We start from the raw sequence: 25,740 nt of genomic DNA, 5'->3' as shown, positions 1-25,740 counted from the left end.
GCCATGGAGCAGCGTACTTGCCACCCACACAACTAGTGACATGTAAGCTCTTGATCAACAAACTCTTGAAGTAATGGGTTAGATGGGCCAGGATTTTCTGCTGGTGTGGAAACCTTTGGGAATTCATGGGTGCGCCCCCTGACGCCAGCTGAATTTTGACAGGGTGAAGGTCATTTGCATTTTTTGGGGGTTCTGGCCTCATCTAGGGGTCCCACCTGAGTAAAGGTCAAAAACTCAGGCCTCAGATGCCTGCCACAGCTTAACGTAGCCCTGGCCACTGTGATGGCCAAAGAAGGTCCATTTTCTTTGAATTTATAGTGAAAGAAATACACTGTAGCCTGTGCAGTCGATGCCCCATGATCAGTGGCAATACTGAGGGGCTGCTGCACTGTCAGAGGTGCCACCTTTCCAATGAGACATTAAACCGACGCTTGCCCTCTCAGGTGCACATAAATAAACCCATGACACTATTTCAAAGAAGAGCAGGGGAGTTCTCCATGGTGTCCTGGTCAAACTTTATCCCTCAACCAACACTTAAAACAGTCAGTTATTTCATTGCTGCTGCATTTCCTGGGTTACAACAGTGACTACACTTCAAAAGCACTTCATTGGCTGTAAATGCTTTGAGAAGACCTGTGGTCGTGAAAGGTAAGTTCTTTCTTTCACTTTGGAAAACGTGGATTTCTAAAGGGTAGGTTATGCTTGACCAATCTTTAAGACTACAAGGAGTTCAGATAATGTAAAGAGAGATAAATTTTTTTCCACTGGTCAGCAAAATGGTGATGAGACGGCATAGATTTACAGAAACCCCTCGAGTCTATTCTGCTATTATATTAGATCATGGCTGATCTGTACCTCAACTCCTTTCTTCCATATCTCTTGATACCCAACAAGAATCTATTAATCTGAGTCTTGAAAATTTGAATTGACCCCTAGCACCCACAACTTTTCGGGGGAGTGAGTTCCAGATTTCCACCACCCTTTATGTGAAAATGTGCTTTCTGATTTCACTCGTAAACGGCCTAGCTCTAATTTTAAGATTATGCCCTCTTGTTCTGGATTCCCCCACTAGAGGAAATAGTTTCTCTCTGTTGTGCCCAAAACTGAACGCAGTACTCCAGATGGGGTCTGACCAAGGCTCTGTACAACTAAAGCATCACTTTCTCACTATTGAATTCCAATTCCCTTGAGATAAAAGCCAACATTGCTTTAGCCTTTTTGATTATTATTTGTATCCGTGCTCCAGCTTTTAGTGATCTGTGCACATGGACAGCTAAATCTCTTTGCTCCTCCATAACTCCTAGTCCCTCTTCATTAAGAAAATATTCTGATTTGTCTTTTTCAGATCCAAAGTAGACCTCACACTCTCCCACATTGAACTCCATCTGCCATAGTTTTGCCCACTAACCACTCTGTCTATGTTCCTTTATAACTTCCTCCTCCCATCTACATAACTTACTGTGCCTCTGAACTTAGTGCCATTTGCAAACTTGGATATACAGCTCTCTATTCCATCATCCAAGATAATATATATGGTAATCACAAAAAGAATGAAAGGGGAGGTTTGATAAAAAATAAAATCTTTACACTGAGGGTGGTTAGAATGTGGAATTCTCTGTCACATAAGAACATAAGAAACAGGAGCAGGAGTAGGCCATCAGGCCCCTCAAGCCTGCTCCGCTATTTAATAAGATCATGGCTGATCTTCTACCTCAACACCATTTTCCTGCACAATCTCCCCATCCCTTGATGCCTTTAATATCTAGAAATCTATCGATCTCTGTTTTGAATGTACTCAATGACTGAGCCTTCACAGCCCTCTGGGGTAGAGAATTCCAAAGATTCACCACCCTCTGAGTGAATAAACTCCTCTTCATCTCAGTCCTATTAGAGATTACTTGAAAAAGAGGAATATTAAAGGGTACATAGGCTGAGCAGGAGAGTGAGATTAGACTGGGTGACTCATGTGGAGAAAACACTGGCATAGGTTTGGTGGGCCAAAGAGCTATTTTTTTTGCCCTGTAACATTCTGTTATAGAAGAAAACAGACATGATTTGACACTTATTGGCAGTCTTGCTCAGGCCATAGGTTAGTTGGTGCGAGGGAGATTGAAAAACTTCATACTGATGCAATAGGTAGCACTTCTAACTTTTAAAGCCCCTCCCCCTCACGACGGGCGGGAGAGGGTCGGGGGTTAAAAATGTAAAATCACGTAAAGTGATCCCAACTCGCGGCGTACGCACCTGCTGCCACTTTTATGGCGCCAGGTTGCGAGGTGTGTCTGTCCAACTTACGAGAGGCGGGACACTTCATTATAATACTTATATCTGGCTCTCACAGTGCAATTGGGAGCCTGATTTAAATTTATCTCTGGCTGGCCGGATCACCTAGGGCTCAGATCCAACAGGCAAGTGCTTTTTATAGCACTGCTTGTGGGCCAGGAGGAGCCCGAGTGCTCCCCCCAGCCCCTCAAGCTAGCCTTCTGCCACAATCCACCAATCCCCTCCTCTAAACCCGCGATCCCAAGCCTTATGCCCTGCCATTTTTCCCTGCCTTCCGATTGATGTTTCGACACCCCCTTTATGCACTATGATCTTTGCCGACTGCCCCCTTCAACCTGCAGTCTTTTCCGATTGCTGGGGACCTATCAATTTGGCCGGCTGCCAGGCGGGAAACAGAATTAAAAAATGACGATGAGGTCCTGCTGTTAAATTCGGCAGCACTCTCGCCTTCCCAGGATTTCCGGGTCCCACCCCACCTCCCCACAAAGATTGGGGCCATGGTGTTGGAGCAGAGTAGCGGATTTGGCCTACATCAAACAGTACTCTGCATCCTTAATACCGATGCTCATGTGATGTCATTGTACTTTGATGAATTCAAATTTCACAAAAGAAAGAATGACTCATTCTGCTGAGGAAACTTTAAACAGTTCCAATCATTAAATGATGTCTTGTCCAACATTACTGCACTTGTGCATTGATAGTATGTTTCAACACTTCCAGTAGTTAGATTCTTTCTGAAATAAATGTTTCTATTTTCTGTTTACTATTAACAGCGAGAATAAGGAGAGATGCATTAGCCCATGCTCTGGAAATGTGCGATAGAGATGAGCCCGGAGGTAAGTGTTCAAATCAAGAATGATCCAAAAGGCTTTTGAACTGCGCTTTCAACAGTGAGAGGCCAAAGCATTCCATTGGTTTTCCAAAAAACAAGCAAAGGCATTGTACATCCCTACTGCAAATGTGCCAGATCGCTGCCATAACACCCAATAGGCAGTCTGCACAGTCCTCATAGGAATTGATATGGGAACATAGGAACAGGTGGAGGCCATTCAGCCCCTCGAGCCTGTTCCATCATTCAATTAGATCGGTACCTCAGCTCCATTTACTCACCTTTGCTCCATATCCCTTGATGCTCTTACTTAACAAAAAGCTACTGATCCTAGTCTTGAAAATTTGAACTGACCCCCAACATCCACAGCCTTTTGGGGGAGACAGTTCCAGATTTCTACTACCCTTTGTGTAAAAAATTGCTTCCTGATTTCACTCCTAAATGGTTTAGATCTAATTTTAAGATCATGACCGCATAGTCCAGATTCCTTCACCAGAGTAAATAATTTCTCTGTATCCACCCTATCAAATGCCTTTATAATTTTAAACACCTCGATTACCCTTCAACCATCTAAACTCAAAAGGGAATTACAAGCCAAGTTTATTCAACCTATCCTCATAATTTAACCTTTTAAGCCCTGGTATCATTTTGGTGAGGTCAATACCCTTGAATATCGCTACCCTAGTGACATCTTTTGGGATGGATTGGCTAAACTGATATGGACAAAATTGAGAGGTGACACTGATAAGTGAAGATGTCTTCTTTTGTTAGCTCTTTCAAAGAGCTGGCACAGGCATAATGGGCCAGATGGCCTCCTTTTGTGCTGTATCATTCTATGATTCTATATTACAAAAAACAAGAAGCATGAGACATGAGTCAGAAGGTTGTGGGTTCAAGCCCCACTCCAGAGACTTGAGCACATAGTCCATCCAGGCTGACACTCCCAGTGCAGTATGGAGGGAGTGCTGCATTGTCAGAGGAGCAGTCTTTCGCATATGTTAAACCGAGGTCCTGCCTGCCCTCTTTGGTGGACATAAACAATCTCATGGCACTATTTCAAAGAAGAGCAGGGGAGCTCTCCCAGTTGTCCCGGCCAATATTTATCCCTCAACAACTTCACTAAAACAGATTGTCTGGTCATTATTACATTACTGTTTGTGGGACCTTGCTGTGTGCAAATTGGCTGCTGCGTTTTCTATACTACAACAGTGATTACATTTCAAAAAGTACTTAATTGACTGTAAAGCACTTTAAGATGTCTTGAGTTCGTGGAAGGCGCTATATAAATGCAAGTCTTTCTTTCCTTTCTTATAAGACACGCTGGAAGTTCAGTGGATTACTATGAGAAACTATTTCACTGTGACAATGATTGACTTACTCTGGTCTCCATATGGTCCAATCAATTTAATGAATGACCAGTATTCTCCTATTGTTGCCTCAATGTACTGGCTTATGTTGGGGTAAGGCTCCCTTGCTGCCAGCTTCTCTCTGATACATACCTCAAAGGGGATTCTTCACATACAATCATGGGCAATGAATGTCAATAGGGCGATGTGATATTCTACCTTATCCTATGGGGCTAATTTTACAAAATATCACAGTCAGCAGGAAACCCCGCCTGCATGGTGGGGTGGGAGCATATCGGCCTATTCAGGTGTGTATGTGTGTGTGGGTGCTCCTCATGATTTTCCATCTACAGTGGATGGCAAATCTACAGAAGCATGTAACCGAATTCCCAATATGTGGTCCTGGTGAGTAGGGCTGGGAGCCTTTATGTCCTTGCACTTTCCAGCAGGGTCTCACTGGATATCAAATCAGAGTGTGAACTTGGACTGATTTTTCCCATTCGTAGTCCAAGGGGCACTGAGGCCAATCAGAGAACCTATTCTGCTGCCCTATACAGTTTACAAGTAGAAGTGCCGATCAGGATTAGAAACTGCAGTAAGAGTATGGTGACCTGGATCTCCTACTCAATGCAAATGACTGGAAATAATTCGGATGATCTATTTCCATCATTTGCATACTATTACATTACACCCTCCACTCCCTCCTTCCCCATGCCCCCATTTTTGGACAGATATACTGCATTACCTGGTCACTTCTGCCAGATATCAGATAGCTGTCAACATGGGCAGAAGGATTCCGCAACCTATTTCCCACATGTGCCTGTCCCAGTTTCTCTGAAAGGTCAATGGAGGAGGGGAGAGTAAGATCCAAGCTGTTACTTTGTCAAGATTGTTACAGGCTTTGGAAACTTATCCGAGAGCAGCAAAATGACGGGATAGATTTGTTCAAGAATGTACGATCTGGATTACCAGAAAGTTTGGTTGTCCACCATATTTGACGCATAAATTGACATCACCAGCTGTCAACAGACCGTGTAAACCTTTAGTTGCGCCCATAGTTCATAACACTGAACAAATAATTGTTCAACATTGTATTAGATGTTGATAGCAACATGCATTACTTACTATTTTTTTAGATGATGGGCATAATTTTGACTGATTTCTTCCATTCTCTGTTAACAGAATTGCTATCACCATCGTTCTTTCATTATGCACCTGACATAGACACGAAAGTTTTCTCTCCACAGAAATACCTCAAACCACGTCCTCGAAATGCGGGTGAGTTCTAGGATAAGGTTTGAGTGACATTCAGACTAAATTTTGGACTCCTTCCTAAGGAAGGGAAGAATTACTCACCACGGATTTCTAATGTAAAAGAAATCCATTTATAAAGAACAGGTTGAGAATTTCATTGCACTGAAAGCACAAATGAAATCTTACCCCTTGTGAGTCAGTGGTCAGGCACAGTGTTTGCAAGACTGTTACTGTAACTTCAACTTGAAAATAACTGGTGCATATGCTTGAATTGAAAACCAAAAAAGCTGGAAATACTCAGCAGGTCAGGAAGTATCTGGGAGAAACAGAAATTGAAGTTTGAGGTCTTAGACCTTGCATCCCGAGGAACAGTCTAAAACCTGAAGCATCGACTTCTGTTTCTCCACAGATGCTGCCTTACCTGCTGGGTATTTCCAGCTTCTTCGGTTTTTGTTTTCAGATCTCCAGCGACTGCAGTATTTTGCTTTTTGTTTATGCTTGAATCAATGTATTTTTGTGTGTGTGTGTGTGCTCGTGTGTGTGTATCTGTGGTTACCAAAAAATTTGGTGAGCTAGTAAGTTCGTTAAGTGGATAGCCACACTGGTTAACAACCGACATGAATTTCCACCCTACAGAAGGGTGCACCTCTTTAGCTGTTCCCATCCACTGAACAGTGCTCTGTTCAATATTATCGTGTTCATGTTTGGTAGCCACTTTCAGAGATGGGGTTTGATGCGTAGACCGTGTAATGACTACTTTCATTCTCTTCTCTACAGCTGAAGTGAGAGAGAGGATGGCATCCCATGTAGCGAGAGGTAAGTCCTTGAAAAATGTCAGATCCGAATTGACAGTATATGCTGTTTTGAACATAGGAACGTAGGAACAGGAGTAGGCCATTCAGCCCCTCGTGCCTGCTCCACCATTTGATAAGATCATGGCTGATCTGTGATCTAACTCCATATACCCGCCTTTGGCCCATATCCCTTAATACCTTTGATTGCCAAAAAGCTATCTATCTCAGATTTAAATTTAGCAATTGAGCTAGTATCAATTGCTGTTTGCGGAAGAGAGTTCCAAACTTCTACCACCCTTTGTGTGTAGAAAAGTTTTCTAATCTCACTCCTGAAAGGTCTGGCTCTAATTTTTAGACTGTGCCCCCTACTCCTAAAATCCCCAATCAGCGGAAATAGTTTCTCTCTATCCACCCTATCCGTTCCCCTTAATATCTTATAAACTTCGATCAGATCACCCCTTAACCTTCGAAACTCCAGAGAATACAACCCCAATTTGTGTAATCTCTCCTTGGAACTTAACCCTTGAAGTCTGGGTATCATTCTAGTAAACCTACGCTGCACTCCCTCCAAGGCCAATATGTCCTTCCGAAGGTGCGGTGCCCAGAACTGCTCACAGTACTCCAGGTGCGGTCTAACCAGGGTTTTGTATAGCTGCAGCATAACTTCTGCCCCCTTGTACTCTAGTCCTCTAGATATAAAGGCCAGCATTCCATTAGCCTTCTTGATTATTTTCTGCACCTGTTCATGACGCTTCAATGATCTATGTACCTGAACCCCTAGGTCCCTTTGGACATCCACTGTTTTTAACTTTTTACCATTTAGAAAGTACCCTGTTCTATCCTTTTTTGATCCAAAGTGGATGACCTCACATTTGTCTACATTGAATTCCATTTGCCACAGTTTTGCCCATTCACCTAATCTATCAATATCCCTTTGTAATTTTATGTTTTCATCTACACCGCTTACAATGCCACCAATCTTTGTGTCATCGGCAAACTTAGATATGAGACTTTCTATGCCTTCATCTAAGCCGTTAATAAATATTGTGACTGATTGAGGCCCCAAGACAGATCCCTGCGGGACTCCACTAGTCACATCCTGCCAGTGTGAGTACCTACCCATTATCCCTACTCTGTCGCCTTTCGCTCCGCTAACTTCCTAACCAAGTCCGTACTTTTCCCTCGATTCCATGGGCTTCGATCTTAGCTAACAGTCTCTTATGTGGGACCTTATCAAATGCCTTCTGGAAGTCCATATAAATAACATCCATCGACATTCCCCTGTCCACTACTTTAGTCACCTCTTCAAAAAATTCAATCAGGTTTGTCAGGCACAACCTACCTTTCACAAATCCATGCTGGCTCTCTCTGATTAACTGAAAATTCTCGAGGTGTTCAGTCACCCTATCCTTAATTATAGACTCTAGCATTTTCCCCACAACAGATGTTAGGCTAACTGGTCTATAATTCCCTGGTTTCCCTCTCCTTTCTTAAAAAGCGGAGTGACATGTGCAATTTTCCAATCCAGAGGGACAGTTCCTGAATCCAGAGAACTTTGAAAGATTATAGTTAGGGCATCTGCAATGTGCTCACCTACTTCCTTTAAAACCCTGGGATGGAAACCATCTGGTCCTGGGGATTTGTCACTCTTTAGTGCTATTATATTCTTCATTACTGTTGCTTTACTTATGTTAATTTTATCGAGTCCCTGTCCCCGATTCAATATTAGTTTTCTTGGGATTTCTGGCATGCTATCCTCTTTTTCTGCTGTAAATACTGACGCAAAGTAATTCTTCAACATGTCTGCCATTTCCCCATTGTCAATGACAATATCCCCACTTTCAGTTTTTAAGGGGCCAACATTGCTCCTGACCACCCTCTTTTTCCTAATGTAACTATAAAAGTTCTTCGTATTGGTTTTGATATCCCTTGCAAGTTTCTTTTCATACTCTCTTTTTGTAGCTCTTACTATCTGTTTTGTGACCCTTTGTTGATCTTTGTATCTTTCCCATTCGCCAGGACCTGTGCCATTTTTTTGCCTTTTTGTATGCCCTTTCCTTCTGTCTTATACTGTCCTTTACCTCTTTAGTTGTCCATGGCTGTTTTTTTTGGCAAGTAGAGTTCTTGCCCCTCAGGGGTATAAACCGATTCTGTATCATGTTAAATGTTTCTTTAAACATTTCCCACTGATCATCAGTCGTTTTACCCATTAACAGATTTGCCCACTTTACTGTGGACAGTCTCTGTCTCATCCCATTGAAGTCGGCCTTACCCAAGTCTAGAATCTTAGCAGCTGACTCACTTTTTTCCCTTTCAAACACTACATTGAACTCGATCATGTTATGATCGCTATTGGATAGATGTTCACGCACAGTTAAGCTGTTAACTAAATCTGGTTCATTACTCATTACTAAATCTAATATGGCTTGCCCCCTCGTTGCCTCTAGGACATACTGCTGCAGAAAACTATCCCGAACACACTCAAGAAATTCACTACTTTTCTGACAGTTGCTAGTCTGCTTTTCCCAATCTATGTGAAGGTTAAAGTCCCCCATTAAGACCACTATGCCTTTGATAAACGCTTGTCTAATCTCTGCATTTACACAATCTAGCACTTCAGAGCTGCTGCCAGGGGTCCTATACACAATTCCCACTATAGTCTTAGATCCTTTCCTATTTCTCAATTCAACCCATAAGGTCTCTGTTGTCTGCTTACCTCTCGTTATATCCTCCTTTATCATTGAAGTGATTTCATCTCCAATCATTAAAGCTACTCCTCCCCCTCTTCCATTTTCCCTATCTCTCCTGTAGACCTTATAACCCGGTATATTTAGTTCCCAATCCTGACCATCCTGCAGCCATGTCTCAGTGATAGCTATCATGTCATACCCTCCAATTTGAATTTGAACCTGTAGTTCATTTAATTTATTCCTTATACTCCGTGCATTTGTATATAGAACTCTTAGTTGGGCCACACACCCGAGCCTGACCTTCAGCTTTGATGCTGGGTTAATCACCTTACACCTTTTAGTTTTCACTTTATCTGTAGTGTCTAAAGTACACTTTCTTTCTGCTGCTCTACGCTTTTCCCTTTCACTTGTTCTTGAACAATTGTTTGTATTATTTGTATTGTAAATTCCCCCTGGGTCTTCCCCTCTCTTGCTGCTCTCAACTTTACTCCCTTCTGACTCCCCGCTCAGGTTCCCATCCCCCTGCCACTCTAGTTTAAACCTTCCCCAACAGCACTAGCACACACCCCCACGAGGACATTGGTCCCGGTCCTGCTCAGGTGTAACCCGTCCCGCTTGTACAGGTCCACCTTCCCCAGAACCGGTCCCAATGTCCCAGGAATCTAAATCCCTCCCTCCTACACCATCCCTGCAGCCACGCATTCATCCTGTCTATTCTCCTGTTCCTATACTCACTAGCACGTGGCACTGGTAGTAATCCTGAGATCATTACCTTTGAAGTCCTGCTTTTGAATTTATCTCCTAAATCCTTAAATTCACCTTGCAGGACCTCATCCCTTTTTTTACCTATGTCATTTGTACCGATATGGACCACGACTACTGGCTGTTCACCCTCCCCCTCCAGAATGCCCTGCAGCCTTTCCGTGACATCCTTGACCCGAGCACCAAGGAGGCAACATACCATCCTGGAGTCACATTTTCAGCCACAGAAACGCCTATCTGTTCCCCTTACAATTGAATCCCCTATCATTATAGCCCTGCCACTCTTCTTCCTCCCCTCCTGTGCAGCAGAGCCACCCATGGTGCCATGAACTTGGCTCTTGCTGCTTTCCCCTGATAAACCATCTCCCCCAATAGTATCCAAAGCGGTATATCTGTTTGAGAGGGAGATGGCCCCAGGGGACTCCTGCTCTACCTGCCTAGTCCTTTTACTCTGTCTGGCGGTCACCCATTTCCTTTCTTCCTGCGTAATCTTTACCTGCGGTGTGACCACCTCACTGAACGTGCTATCCACGATAGTCTCAGCATCGCGGATGCTCCACAGTGAATCCATCCACAGCTCCAGCTCCGAAATGCAGTTAGCCAGTAGTTGCAGCTGGACACACTTCCTGCACACATGGTCGCCAGGGACACTGGTCGTGTCCATGACTTCCCACATAGTGCAGGAGGAGCATATCACGGGTGCAAGCTGTGCTGCCATGACTTGCCCTAGATTTACCCTGCGTTCACCTCTCAGACTCTCCTCCCGCTCTCGGGACTCTCCTTTTATACTGTGCTCACCTCTCGGACTCTCCTGCCTCACCTGTGACGTCGCACAGTAGTTTTCTCTTGTTGCAGGTCTGCTGCTGCTTTTATTCCCCGCTCTCAGTCTTCTGCTGCTCAGGTCCACCGCCGCTCTGTGGAAAAAGTTAGGAAAAGCAAGGCAAAGCAGCACCTCCTTGCCCCACTTCACCGAGCTCCCACACTCACCAAACTCACTCTGTGCTCCGTTGCACTCCGTGCTGTTGCACTAACAGGCCCCTGTTTTTCTACTGTTTGTGACTCAGATGAGTCAGGCCTGCTCCACCTTCAGGAACCAGTTTAATCTAGCTAACCAATTAACTAATGACAGCAGCTCTCTCTGCTGAATCCTGACAGAAACTTAAAATTTTAAACTTTAAAATTGAACTTAAACAGTTGATAGCAATTTATACTAGATTTTAAAGAGATTAACCCTTAAACTCCCACACTAACCAAACTCACAGCTGTTCACTCTGTGCTCCGTTGTTTGGTGTTCTTAACTTTCTAAATTTAACTTAAGCTCGATGTCTGTATCAGGGATATGGGAATTTCCTCGGTGGGGGGGGGTTTTCTGATCAGTCATTATAACTTCAGCGTAAGATCAATGTAAACCCAGTTCTCACGTGTATCTGGGTTTTCTGCCAATCTTCTGTTGAAGTTCCAGCAGCTAATCAGGAGAACGCTGTGGAAATTCTCGGCCAGTGAGGGTGATTTCAACCTCGCCTGCCCATCGGGAAACTGACGCTGGTTCTTTCCATTGACATCAATGGAGACTAATGTTGAGCGAGGCGTAAAACTAGTGTTCCACGCGATCCCATAGGTTTCCCGCCCAGCCAATTAAATTAAAATTGCCCCTTTATGTCTGTATCATCTTATGCCTTTAGCCACCAAAAAATTTGCTGATCTAACAAACTTGTTAAGAACGTGTGTGTGTGTGTGTGTGTGTGTGTATACGTGCGCCTATTTCTTTGTGATTGAGCATGTGCGTTGTATAAGAGTGTGTATTTTTCTGTGAATACGTCGCTTTGTGTGTATGTGTGTGGGAGATTGTGTACATGTACAGAAAACATAGAAAATAGGAGCAAGAGCAGGCCATTCAGCCCTTCGGGCCTGCTCCACCATTTAAAATGATCATGGCTGATCGTCTAATTCAGTACCCTGTTCCCGCTATTTCCCCATATCCCTTGATTCCTTTAGTATTAAGATAAATATCTATCTCCTTCTTGAATACATCTAATGACTTGGCCTCCACTGCCTTCTGTGGTAGAGAATTCCACAGGTTCACCACCCTCTGAGTGAAGAAATTTCTTCTCATCTTGGTTCTAAATGACATACCCCGTATCCTGAGACTGTGACCCCTGGTTCTGGTCTCCCCAGCCATTGGGAACATCCTCCCTGCATCTAGTCTGTCTGGTCCTGTTAGAATTTTATATGTTTCGATGAGATCACCTCTCATTCTTCTAAACTCGAGTGAATATAGGCCTAGTCGACACAATCTCTCCTCATACGTCAGTCCTGCCATCCCAGGAATCAGTCTGGTAAACCTTCATTGCACTCCCTCCATGGCAAGGACATCCTTCCTCAGATAAGGAGAACAAAACTCCACACAATACTCCAGATGTGGTCTCACCAAGGCCCTGTATAACTGCAGTAAGACATCTCTGCTCCTGTACTCAAATCCTCTTGCAATGAAGGCCAACATACCATTCGCCTTCCTAACTGCATGCTGCACCTGAATGCTCGCTTTCAGCGACTGGTGTACAAGGACACCCAGGTCTTGTTGCACCTCCCCTTTTCCCAATCTATCACCATTCAGATAACAATCTGCCTTTCTGTTTTTACAACCAAAGTGGATAACCTCACATTTATCCACGTTATACTGCATCTGCCGTGTTCTTGCCCACTCACTCAACTTGTCTAAATAACATTGGAGCCTCTTTGCATCCTCCTCACAGCTCATATTCCACCCCAGCTTTGTGTCATCTGCAAACTTGGAAATGTTACATTTGGTTCCCTCATCCAAATCATTGATATATATTGTGAATAACTGGGGCCCAAGCACTGATCCCTGCGGTACCCCACTGGTTACTGCCTGCCGCCCGGAAAAAGACCCGTTTATTCCCACTCTCTGTTTCCTGTCTGTCAACCAATTCTCAATCCATGCCAGTATATTCCCCCCAATCCGATGTGCTTTAATTTTGCACACTAACCTCTTGTGTGGGACCTTATCAAAAGCCTTCTGAAAATCCAAGTACACCACATCCACTGGTTCTCCCTTATCTATTCTATTAGTTACATCCTCAAAAAACTCCAGTAGATTTGTTAAGCATGATTTCCCTTTCATAAACCCATGCTGACTTTGTCCAATCCCGTTAATGCCTTCCAAGTGTTCTGTTATCACATCTTTTAGAATAGACTCTAGCATTTTCCCCACTACTGATGTTAGGCTAACTGGTCTGCAATTCACTGTTTTTTCTCTCCCTCCTTTTTTAAATGGTGGGGTTACATTTGCCACCCTCCAATCTGTAGGAACTGTTCCAGAGTCTATCGAATTTTGGACAATTAATCAATGTTGACTGCCTGTGTGCAGGAGCAATGTATGCTCAGACAGAAAGGCCTGGGGCCTACTTCATGCTTGATGAACCAAGCGTTTCATAACGTATCTATGTCGCTTTTACATAGAAAGTACAGCACAGAAACAGGCCATTCGGCCCAATAGGTCCATGCCAGCGTTTATGCTCCACACGAGCCTCCTCTCACCCTTCTTCATCAAACCCCATCAACATATTCCTTTCTCCCTCATGTGTTTATCTAGTTTCCCCTTAAATGCACCTATGCTATTCACCTATTCCTTGTGTTAGCGAGTTCCACTCTCTGGGTAAAGAAGTTTCTCCTAAATTCTCTATTGGATTTATTAGTGACTATCTTACATTTATGGTCCCTAATTCTGGTCTCCCCTGCAAGTGGAAACATCTTCTCTACGTCTACCCTCTCAAACCCTTTCATAATCTTAAAGACCTCTATCAGTCACCCCTCAGCCTTCTCTTTTCTAGCCCCAACTGGTTCAATCTTTCCTTTTTTTTCATTTGTTCATGGGATGTGGGCATCACTGGCGAGGCTGGCATTTATTGCCCATCCCTAATTGCCCTTGAGAAGGTGGTGGTGAGCCCCCTTCTTGAACCGCTGCAGTCAGTGTGGTGACGGTTCTCCCACAGTGCTGTTAGGAATGGAGTTCCAGGATTTTGACCCAGCGACGATGAAGGAACGGCGATATATTGCCAAGTCGGTATGGTGTGTGACTTGGAAGGGAACGTGCAGGTGGTGTTGTTCCCATGTGCCTGCTGCTCTTGTCCTTCTAGGTGGTAGAGGTCGCGGGTTTGGGAGGTGCTGTCGAAGCATCCTTGGCGAGTTGCTGCAGTGCATCCTGTGGATGGCACACACTGCAGCCACTGTGCGCCGGTGGTGAAGGGAGTGAATGTTTAGTGTGGTGGATGGGGTGCGAATCAAGCGGGCTGCTTTGTCCTGGATGGTGTCGAGCTTCTTGAGTGTTGTTGGAGCTGCACTCATCCAAGCAAGTGGAGAGTATTCCATCACACTCCTGACTTGTGCCTTGTAGATGGTGGAAAGGCTTTGGGGAGACAGGAGGTGAGTCACTCGCCGCAGAATACCCAGCATCTGACCTGCTCTTGTAGCCACGGTATTTATATGGCTGGTCCAGTTCAGTTTCTGGTCAATGGTGACCCCCAGGATGTTGATGGTGGGGGATTCGGTGATGGTAATGCCGTGGAATGTCAAAGGGAGGTGGTTAGACTCTCTCTTGTTGGAGATGGTCATTGCCTGGCACTTGTCTGACGCGAATGTTACTTGCCACTTATGAGCCCAAGCCTGGATGTTGTCCAGGTCTTGCTGCATGCGGGCTCGGACTGCTTCATTATTTGAGGGGTTGCGAATGGAACTGAACACTGTGCAATCAGCAGCGAACATCCCCATTTCTGACCTTATAATGGAGGGAAGGTCATTGACGAAGCAGCTGAAGATGGTTGGGCCTAGGACACTGCCCTGAGGAACTCCTGCAGCAATGCCCTGGGGCTGAGATGATTGGCCTCCAACAACCACTACCATCTTCCTTTGTGCTAGGTATGACCCCAGCCACTGAAGAATTTTTCCCCTGATTCCCATTGGCTTCAATTTTACTCGGGCTCCTTGGTGCCACACTCGGTCAAATGTTGCCTTGATGTCAAGGGCAGTCACTCTCACCTCACCTCTGGAATTCAGCTCTTTTGTCCATGTTTGGACCAAGGCTGTAATGAGGTCTGGAGCCGAGCGGTCCTGGCGGAACCCAAACAGCATCGGTGAGCAGGTTATTGGTGAGTAAGTGCTGCTTGATAGCACTGTCGACGACACCTTCCATCACTTTGCTGATGATTGAGAGTAGACTGATGGAGCGGTAATTGGCCGGATTGGATTTGTCCTGCTTTTTGTGGACAGGACATACCTGGGCAATTTTCCACATTGTCGGGTCGATGCCGGTGTTGTAGCTGTACTGGAACAGCTTGGCTCGAGGCGCAGCTAGTTCTGGAGCACAAGTCTTCAGCACTACAGCCGGGATGTTGTCGGGGCCCATAGCCTTTGCTGTATCCAGTGCACTCAGACGTTTCTTGATATCACATGGAGTGAATCGAATTGGCTGAAGACTGGCTTCTGTGATGGCGGGGATATCGGGAGGAGGCCGAGATGGATCATCCACTCGATACTTCTGGCTGAAGATGGTTGCAAATGCTTCAGCCTTGTTTTTTGCACTCACGTGCTGGACTCCGCCATCATTGAGGATGGGGATGTTTGCAGAGCCTCCTCCTCCTGTTAGTTGTTTAATTGTCCACCACCATTCATGACTGGATGTGGCAGGACTGCAGAGCTTTGATCTGATCCATTGGTTGTGGAATTGCTTCGCTCTGTCTATAGCATGTTGCTTCCGCTGTTTAGCATGCATGTAGTCCTGAGTTGTAGCTTCACCAGGTTGGCACCTCATTTTTAGGTACGCCTGGTGCTGCTCCTGGCATGCTCTTCTACACTCCTCATTGAACCAGGGTTGATCCCCTAGTTGTTGGTAATTGTAGAGTGAGGAATATGCCTGGCCATGAGGTTACAGATTGCGCTGGAATACAATTCTGCTGCTGCTGATGGCCCACAGCGCCTCATGGATGCCCAGTTTTGAGCTGCTGTGGGTCTGGAGTCACATATTGACCAGACCGGGTAAGGACGGCACGTTTCCTCCCCTAAAGGACATTAGTGAACCAGATGAGTTTTTACGACAATCCTGTCGTTTCGTGGCCACCATTATTGATACTAATATTTCCTGATAGGTATAATCTCTCAGTTCTGGTATCATCCTCGTAAATCTTTTTTGCACCCTCTCCTGTGCCTCTATATCCTTTTTATAATATGGAGACCAGAACTGTTCACAGTACTGCAGGTGTGGTCTAACCAAGGTTCTGTACAAGTTTAACATAACTTCTCTGCTTTTCAATTCTATCCCTCTGGAAATGAACCCGAGTGCTTGGTTTTCTTTTTTTTCTTTTTTGTGGCTTTATTTCCCTGCTTCACTACTTTTAGTGATTTGTGTACCTGTACCCCAAGATCCTTCTGCTCCTCTCCCCCTTTTAGGCTCTTATTATCCAAGCAGTGTGTGGCCCCTTTATTCTTCCTACCAAAATGCAATATCTCACACTTAACTGTATTGAAATTCATTTGCCAATTACATGCCCGTTCTGCAAGTTTATTAATGTCTTCCTGTATTTTGTCGCAGTCCTCCTCGGTATTAACCATATCCCCCAATTTGTTATCATCCGCAAATTTTGAAATTGTATTTCCGATTCCTGAGTCCAAAATCGATTATGTAAATGGTGAACAACATTGGTCCCAGCACCATACCTCAGTATCTCTTATGCACCAATCATTTGCGTTAATGAGAGTATCGCCACCTTGGGAGGGTCAGCGCCCATAGACTGAACGCAGCTATAAAAAGGTTGCTGCTAGTTGGGTTCCTTTCAGCAACATTGCAAGTTTTACTGGATCACTTAGCAACAGTTTGGGCCCGATATTAGGAGCGAGGCGGGTTGCCAGCGGGGGGGTCGACTGGGCGCGTGGGTAACCCGCCCAGTAAAATCGGTGGGTTCCGCACTTGATCGTAAGTAAATTGAAGCCACTTACTTTGGCTTGGGTTTCGCGCTCAAAAGCTGCGCAGCAGGCGGACTGCGCACCCGCGTCATAGGCTGTCAGCTGGAGCAGCCCTATTTAAAGGGGCAGTCCTCCACTGACTGATGCTGCAGAAAGGAGCCAAAATTACAGCATGGAGCAGCCCAGGGAGAAGGCTGCTTCCAGGTTTAATGATGCCTCACTCCAGGTCCTACTGGATGGGGTGAGAAGGAGGGGGAGGACAGAGATCTTCTCCCTGGCGGGCGGGAGGAAGTGGTCTGCCTCTGCTACCACGAAGGCCTGGCTCGAGGTGGCAGAGGAGGTCACCAGCACCACCAACATATCACGCACCTGCATACAGTGCAGGAGGCGCTTCAATCACCTAAGTAGGTCAGCCGAAGTGAGTACACTTACTCATTCCCCAACACTCCGTCTGCCTCATCACCGCCCCCACCCCACATCTCCTTCTGCACTGCCAACACTACTCTATCACATCACTCCTCACACCCACTCAAAGCTCATCCTCATCTTACCTGCATTTACTCACCTCGCCAGTATTCATCCCACCACTACCACTCAACCCAATCCTCATACAATTTCATGGCTCTGTCTCATACTCACCCTCTGATGCATCTCTTTCACGGTCAGCCTCACCCCACCTGCCACTACCCGTGCTGCAGCCACAGGGCATGCATCACATATGTGCAGTAGGAAGCGTAAGGCAAACGTGTCGTGAGCATGAAGGGGGTGCACAAGGGTGTTTGAGGGTTTGTCATGGTTTTTACTTATATTTGATTTCTGATCAACTCACACTACATATTATATTGTCACCACTACTGCCACGTCTTGGCCATTCTTGACTGGCTTGTGCAATAAGGCCCTTTCATGAGGTTCTCCATGAACACCCTTGATGCCACCCATTGGGTCACCCTACAGTGGGTGTATGTGTAGTTGCACGACTACTTTGTGCAGGTGCCTGTTGTGCAGCACTGTGTTGTGTGGCTCCACGTGGTGGAGGTGGACGGTGTGCCTGGCGAGGCTGGTGATGTTGCTTGTCCTCCAATGGAGTGATGAATGCAGCTGACGATCCGGATTCTTTCCCCTCAGTCTGGTTCAGTAATAACTGAAGTCGAATACATTTTAAAGTTCAACACATCTTTAATAGCAGGGTTCTTAGTCTGCAGCATTGATTTGGACTCCTGATAGAGTCCCTCTATGCTGGCAGAGCAAGAACAAGAAACATACAGAAATCCACACGTTTTTATACAGATGAATAGGGGTTGGAACATACTTAACGAGGGTCAACACCAATCATAAGCCGGGCATAGGTTGCCATGTGAGGTTACATTATTTCCGGCCAATCATAGATCGTCCATGTGCTGATCATGCTGCTGTTAGACATCAAAGGGGATAACTTCCTCACTTTCCAACTTAGAATGTTCTTCCCTGTTCCTTCTGTTCCTTATCTCCCAACCTGGAATGTCTTTCAACTTTGGCTAAGCTCGTTACCTATATTGATCTGCCATAAACATGGAGACATTCAGACCAGTCCTTGACTCACATCAAAGACCTATCATTGATAAGACAATGCAGGCCTGCTGACTACGCAAACATATGGCCCAGCAGGAGGGCCAGGCCACTTGTATCAATCTCAGTTACTAACTAATTAACCCTTTCTAACCATTTTGCATTCTGCTTCTTTGCCACGTAGACATTTTAATATTTTACCAAAAACTGACCACGTAGGGATTCTCATAGCAATGGAACCCCCCCACCCCCCCACCCCCCAATCCTGACGGTGTGAGTGTGAGGGGGTCCACAAAGTAGGTAAATGTGTTTGGACAGCAGAGTTTCGAGTATGATTTAATAATTTTGAGTGTGGAGACAACAGTGTGGCAGGCAAAACGTTGTCTGAAGTGACAGAGTGCCCTGCTGCAATGGGCTCGATTTTAGGGTCGGGTTACCTGCGGGTTTCCAGCGGGGGGGGCCCCGAAAATCCCGATCTCCGATCACGTGACCGGATTCGGACGAAATCCCGGCCACTTCCGGGTACCGCGCTGACGTGCGGGGCTGCGCGCGCAAGCCCCGCTGGTGGGAATCCCGCAGGCAATTAAAGCCAGCGGGGTTCCACTTGAGAGCACTTAACTTGCTCGTTGTGGTCAGTTAATGAGCTGAAGCAGCTGTCAAAAGAGGAAGTGTGGGATTTTAGGTTCAAAGCAGTCAGTTTCCCACACTGGGGGAAACAGGACCCTTCAAACCAGGCGTGTTGCAGCCAGCAGCCTGTGGCAGGTGCCAAGGTGCGCTCCACGGGGGAGCGCCCTCACCCACGCAGGAGGCCACCGCGTCACATAGGGCAACCCCTGCCCCCCACCACCCCCCGGCCAAGCCAGAGGACAGACCGACACGAAACCGCAGCCCCAGTCCGAGGACCCACACACCTACCCTGCACAACCCCTCAGATCAACACCTGCCAGTTGGGTGGTGTGTGGACACCCTCGGAGGACGAAGAGCATGACCACCACCAGCAGCCTCGCAGTCCACGCCGTCCGCCGCAGAGACGTGGATCCCCCCAACACGGTGTGGTTGCACGCCCACCTGCACAGCAGGAGGGAGGGCTACCGCAGAGAGAGACGCGTCGCAGAGGGCACTACCCTCGCCACAGGGTCCACAGACCAAGGCGCAGCTCCCCGGACCTCTCCGAGCAGCAGTGCACAGGGAGGCGCAGATTCGCTCGACATGTAGTCGTGGAGATCTGCAGCCTCTTTCATGCCGAGCTGCTCCTGGCTGGCCCCAGCACCAACTGCTTACCTGTCGCTGGCAAAGTCACCACTGTCCTCCACACCTTCTCCTCCGCATCCTTCCAGGGTGCAGCCGGCAACACCGCCGATGTCTCTCAGTTGTCTGCGCGGACGAGCCCTGCAAATACACCTGCACCTACTCTGCAGTAACACGATGGGTGGCATCAGTGGTGGGTCCTCATAGTGATACCCAGGAGCGGGCATTATTGGACACAATGGACAGGATTCGCGGAGACATGGCAGTGGTGGTGTCAATATAATGTGTGCTGTTTGTGGCTCTGAAATTCAATATGGGTAACACCCATGACAAACCCTCAGACACCCTTGTGCACCCCCTTCATGCTGACGAGACGTTTGCCTTACCCTGCCTACTGCACATATGTGATGCATGCCCTGTGGCTGCAGCACAGGTGGTGGCAGGTTGAGTGAGGCTGGCCGTGAGGGAGATGCACGAGAGGGTGAGTATGGGATGGAGCCATGAGATTGTATGAGGATTGGGTCGCGTGTTAGTGGCAGGATGAGTACTGGCGAGGTGAGTAGGTGGAGGTAAGATGAGGATGGGGTGTGAGTGGGCATGAAGGGTGATGTGACAGAATAGTGTTGGCGGTGCCGAAGGAGATTTGGGGTGGGGGCAGTGTTGTGGCAGACGGAGTGTAGGGGAAAGACTTCGTGTTCTCACTGTGGCTGACCTACTGCGGTCATTGCAGCGCCTCCTGCACTGTATGCAGGTGGGCGATATGTTGGTGGCGCAGGTGACCCCGTCTGCCACCTCGAGCCAGGCCTTCTTGGTGGCAGAGGCAGGCCGCTTCCTCCCGCCCGCCGGGGGGAAGATCTGTGTCCTCCCCCTCCTCCTCACCCCATCTGATGATACCTGGGGTGAGGCATCATTAAACTGGGAGCAGCCTTCCCCCTGGGCTGCTCCATGCTGCAATTTGTCCCATTGGTTGCAGCATCTGTCAGTGGAGGACTGCCCCTTTAACTAGAGAGCCTCCAGCTGACAGATCGTACTGCGCATTCGCAGCCCGCCCGACGCGCAGGCCAGCGCCGTGGACCCCGGAGGAGCAGGTAATTGGATCCTATTAGTGGATTGCCTGCTACGATCGCGTGGGCAACCCACTAATTTCGCCGTTCGCGTTTTCGACGCTCCCGGAGGACCACCCGCTGGGAACCCGCAGGCCTGCTAAATTCGAGCCCAATGAATGAGGGTTTACCTCGCACCTGTTAAATGGACCTTTGCAGCTGCCACTGGCTGCTGACTGCAACACGTCCGTTTAAACAAGGAGTGTTTCCTCCAGCATGGGAAACACGCTCTGGGTAGTCCAAAATCCGAAACCTCCTAAATTCTCCAACTAATGAGGTCTGTAAATGATCTCAAGTACCCAGATAATGATCTTAAGTGGGATCCCGCCGGCTTTCATTGCCGGTGGGAGTCCTGCATGCGGGGGCTGCGCGCACCGATTCGCATTATTGGGGAACCTGGAAATGGGCGGGTTGGAGCCGGGCTCCAGACTCGCTCCGGGAATCCCCAATTTTAGGAGCCCCCCCACCACGAACGCACCCGCTCGGCCATCCGAAAATTGACCCCTTTGTTTCTGCATGATTTAGGTACTTCTTGGAGCCTCCCTGATAACTAATAAAGTAAATAAATATAACAAGGTTAGATAGAGATGGCAGGGCAGGTAGTGTGTCACAACTGCAGCATGTGGGAGTTGGTGGAGACCAACGGGAGGCAGTGGGGTCCTTCTTTAAATATGCAGATCAGATTCCCACGACATCATTGTGGCCCGACTGCAATTTTAACCTGAGGCCTGGGGTGAGGGAGGCTGTTGTGGCTTCCTTGCCCCAGGCCAGCCTTGGAGGCAAAGAGGAGGCCCAGAAAGTAATTTTACTTTTTCTTTGGTTTCCCTTGTTGGCCAGGAGGAGTGGGAGTGTGTCTCTGGGCCCCACAAGGACACCTTGGGCCTCCCTTGCCTTGGGCTTCCCTCCCCCACCCCTCTCCTGACCTCCTCCCTTTCCCGAGTGCCGGGGTCCATTGGTGGTGGGCCTCCTACTCCCTGAAATTCCACTCCAGCCTGCTGGCCAGCGAGTGTTTCCGGCGGTAGACTGAATTATAATCTCCTGGGCCTCATGGTGCGGAGGGGCCGGACAGCTTACCGCTCGCCTCAGCACCGCCAGGGAGTTAAAACCATGAGGGGGTTGGGGGGGAGGGTTACGTTTCCATCTCTTACTGTCACTTCCATCCAGGCTGCTGTGGTCATACTCCTGACTCCGGACCGTGGCAATACAGCTTGTAAAAAAGATCCACCCTACTCTGTCGCTCCACCTGCGGGAGTCCCTTGAAAGCAGCATCTATTCTGCCTCTGTTGTCTGGCCTCTGGCATTTTTGCTTTAAACATTTGGATGGAAAATCAGGGCCTGCGAACCCACAATTTCACAACTGGCAACTCCCTATGTGCATCACTCCCTGTAAGAAGTGGCCAATCGCAAAGACAGTCGTGATACTTTTCACATAGAGGTCTGCTAAAGCACATGGAATAGTCTAACCAGGGATGCAGTGGAAGCAGAGGCTGTTTGAAATTTCAAGAGGGTGTGTACATTTTGGCTGATTGGGCTGAAGGGACCAGAGGTAAAATGTGGTCAGGAGCTGGTGACATTTTAGCACTGACCAGACAGATATAAATGATTTGTTCTGTTTCTGTACAGTCTGATGTTCCTATAGATATTGGGTGGGGATGGAGGGTAGGGTGGGGGTGGCTAGTTAAGTATATCTAGTGATGCATCTCAGATGACCCTGGTCTGTTGGATGCCAGGGATGCTCCTCATTCTCAATCACCTCAGGGAGGAATTTCCCAGAGTTTTTCCTGAAATTGACCACACATTTTTTTTCCTCTGCCTTGCCCAGGGGTTGGCATTACTGACGTTTGGGGAGGCTGTACCCTCTAACGGATAGACTGAGCGTGGTTTCTTCACATCGCTTCCCCCCCGCCCCCCATATGTTAGTGTGACTTTCAATGCTTTCAGCCCCAAATGTAAAAGATTTAGACTGAACATTTCTTCATTTTTCTCTCTCAACAGGAGAACACTTGCAAGCCATTGCAGATGTAGAGCGAAAGGGTAAGTTGCAAAATGAGGAGAGGCTCACAAATGGATTGACGTGCTTTGACCACAGTGGACAGTTCCACTAACTAGTCACATTTCCTGATGTGAAGCCATGCAACTAAAATATTTATTTTCTCTGCCACAGTTGCGGAGCAAAAAAGACGGGCTCAGGAAAGGGAACAAGAGAGATTGGCACGTAAGTTATAAAACAAAGCTAAAGTTAAGATGGAGCTTCAATGTACTGTACCAGGGTGTGATAGGATATTTATTTGCCAAATGTGCTCCTGTGGGGGTTTGCTGGGAATGCCAAATCAGAAACTCTCCACTTTAGTGTTTTAGAGGGAGTGAACAGTGCTGTGGGACCTTGATTCAAAATAAGTCCAAATTGGTGGGGTATTCATTTCTTCACTGTTTTGATTGCGAGTCAAAGACCAGCCCTCCCATTATCCCTGTCCCTGTCAAGCTTTAGTCACTCCCGATTAACCTCATCCTCAATTTCAAATGCATATATGATCTCATCCCACCTGACCTCAATAATTTCTCCCAGCTGTAGACCCCCTGGACGCACTCTCATTAGAACATAAGAACATAAGAAATAGGAGCAGGAGTAGGCCATACGCTCCCTCGAGCCTGCTCCATCATTCAATAAGATCATGGCTGATCTTCTACCTCAACTGTACTTTCCCGCCCTAAACCCATAATCCCTTGATTCCCCTAGTATCCATAAATCTATCGATAAATCTATCGATCTCAGTCTTGAATATACTCAACGACATCCACAGCCCTCTGGGGTAGAGAATTCCAAAGATTCACAAGCTTCTGAGTGAAGAAATTTTTCCGCATCTCAGTCCTAAATGGCCGTCCTCTTATCCTGAGACTATGCTCCCTAGTTCTGGACTCTCCAACCAGGGGAGACAGCCTCTCAGCTTCTACCCTGTCAAGCACTCTAAGAATCTTATATGTTTCAATGAGATCACCTCTCATTCTTCTAAACTCCAGAGAGTATAGGCCCATTCTGCTCAATCTCTCCTTATAAGACAACCCTCTCACATCCCAGGAATCAATTTCGTGAACCTTCGTTGCACCGCCTCTAAGGCAAATATATCCTTCCCCAGGTAAGGAGACCAAAACTGTACACAGTACTCCAAAAGCATAAGAACATAAGAACTAGGAGCAGGAGTAGGGCCGTACAGCCCCTCGAGCCTGCTCAGCCATTCAATCAGATCATGACTGATCTTCGACCTCAACTCCACTTTCCTGCCCAATCTCCATGTCCCTTGATTGTCCTTTCTCACCCTTTCACTTACCCCACCAATCAAAGCTGCTCCTCCAATAATTATTCCACTATAACTCTGGAATTACCTTTGCTTTCAATGCTAATGTCCTTTATGGTGTTTTTTGTTTGATATCAGCTTACAGTAGTTGTTGTGCAGTGTTTCCAAATGTGAACTTATTTTGTTTTCCATTGTGTGTTAACAGTACAAATGGAGCTAAGGAGGAAGGAAAGTAAGTACAGAGGCAGTTTGGAGACATTTTGATTCTGTGTTTACCTTTGAGAATAACATTTGCATTTTTAAATCAGTAAGATTTTGAAGGAATCTTTTTCTTCTTTATCAACAGTGATGGCGAGACAACAAAAATCACCAGTGAAGAAAAAGCGAACACGTAGGAAATACTGCAATCAGCAACAATGGGAAATTTATGCTAATCAAACATTTTTTGTTCAATAATATTGTGTACAGGTCAAAGGTGACACTGGGCATTGCTGGCCTCGAACACTCTCCACGTGTCTCCCCTCTCCAGCCACAGAATGAAGAGGCAATTGCAGCACCTCTGACTAGGGTTGCCAACCCTCCCGGATTGCCCTGGTGTCTACAGATAATTAAAGATTATTCTCCTGGACACTACTGCGAGCAACCCGGGAGAGAAAAATCAGAGGAGGCATTAAAAGCAATAGTGTGCATCTTTCATTTTTGTTTATTAGATACAAAAGTATTGGAGGAGGATAAAAAGGCTGTTTAACTGGGCTGGAGATGGGAGGTCATGTGATGAAACCTCCAGGAATATGTCCAACCAGAGTTGGCGACACTAACTCTGGCTAAGATTTGACAATTTTTCTTTGGCTTTGTTCTTGTTTATACCCTGACCCACGGAGTGTATTTATACCCTGACCCACGGAGTGTATTTATACCCTGACCCACGGAGTGTATTTATACCCTGACCCAGGGAGTGTATTTATACCCTGACCCACGAAATGTATTTATATCCTGACCCACGGAGTGTATTTATACACTGAACCACAGAGTGTATTTATAACCTGACCCACGAAATGTATTTATATCCTGACCCACGGAGTGTATTTATACACTGAACCACAGAGTTTATTTATACCCTGACCCACGAAATGTATTTATATCCTGACCCACGGAGTGTATTTATACCCTGACCCACGGAGTGTATTTATACACTGAACCACGGAGTGTATTTATACACTGACCCACGGAGTGTATTTATACCGTGACCCACGGAGTGTATTTATACCCTGACCCACGGAATGTATTTATACCCTGACCCACGGAGTGTATTTATACCCTGACCCACGGAGTGTATTTATACCCTGACCCACGGAGTGTATTTATACCCTGACCCACGGAGTGTATTTATACCCTGACCCACTGAGTGTATTTACACCCTGACCCACGGAGTGTATTTATATCCTGACCCACGGAGTGTATTTATACACTGAACCACGGAGTGTATTTATACCCTGACCCACGGAGTGTATTTATACCCTGACCCACGGAGTGTATTTATACCCTGACCCACGGAGTGTATTTATACCCTGACCCACTGAGTGTATTTACACCCTGACCCACGGAGTGTATTTACATC

General features: G+C 46.7%; 1 protein-coding gene across 1 annotated transcript in view; it reads left to right on the top strand.

Annotated features, from left to right (window-relative positions):
- The window catches only part of LOC137332549 (uncharacterized), a 59,310-nt gene extending 36,376 nt beyond the window's left edge, over positions 1 to 22,934 (top strand). Inside the window, exons 11-15 of the mRNA XM_067996465.1 lie at positions 1 to 42; positions 3,057 to 3,119; positions 5,641 to 5,736; positions 6,490 to 6,528; positions 22,825 to 22,934. Coding sequence (XP_067852566.1) covers positions 1 to 42; positions 3,057 to 3,119; positions 5,641 to 5,736; positions 6,490 to 6,528; positions 22,825 to 22,934 — 350 coding nt within the window. The remainder of the gene's footprint in view (positions 43 to 3,056; positions 3,120 to 5,640; positions 5,737 to 6,489; positions 6,529 to 22,824) is intronic.
- The last annotated feature ends 2,806 nt before the right edge of the window (positions 22,935 to 25,740 follow it).

Source organism: Heptranchias perlo, chromosome 2 (assembly GCF_035084215.1).
Source record: "Heptranchias perlo isolate sHepPer1 chromosome 2, sHepPer1.hap1, whole genome shotgun sequence".
Classification (NCBI taxonomy): Eukaryota; Metazoa; Chordata; class Chondrichthyes; order Hexanchiformes; family Hexanchidae; genus Heptranchias; species Heptranchias perlo.
This window is presented reverse-complemented; position numbering and strand designations above follow the sequence as displayed.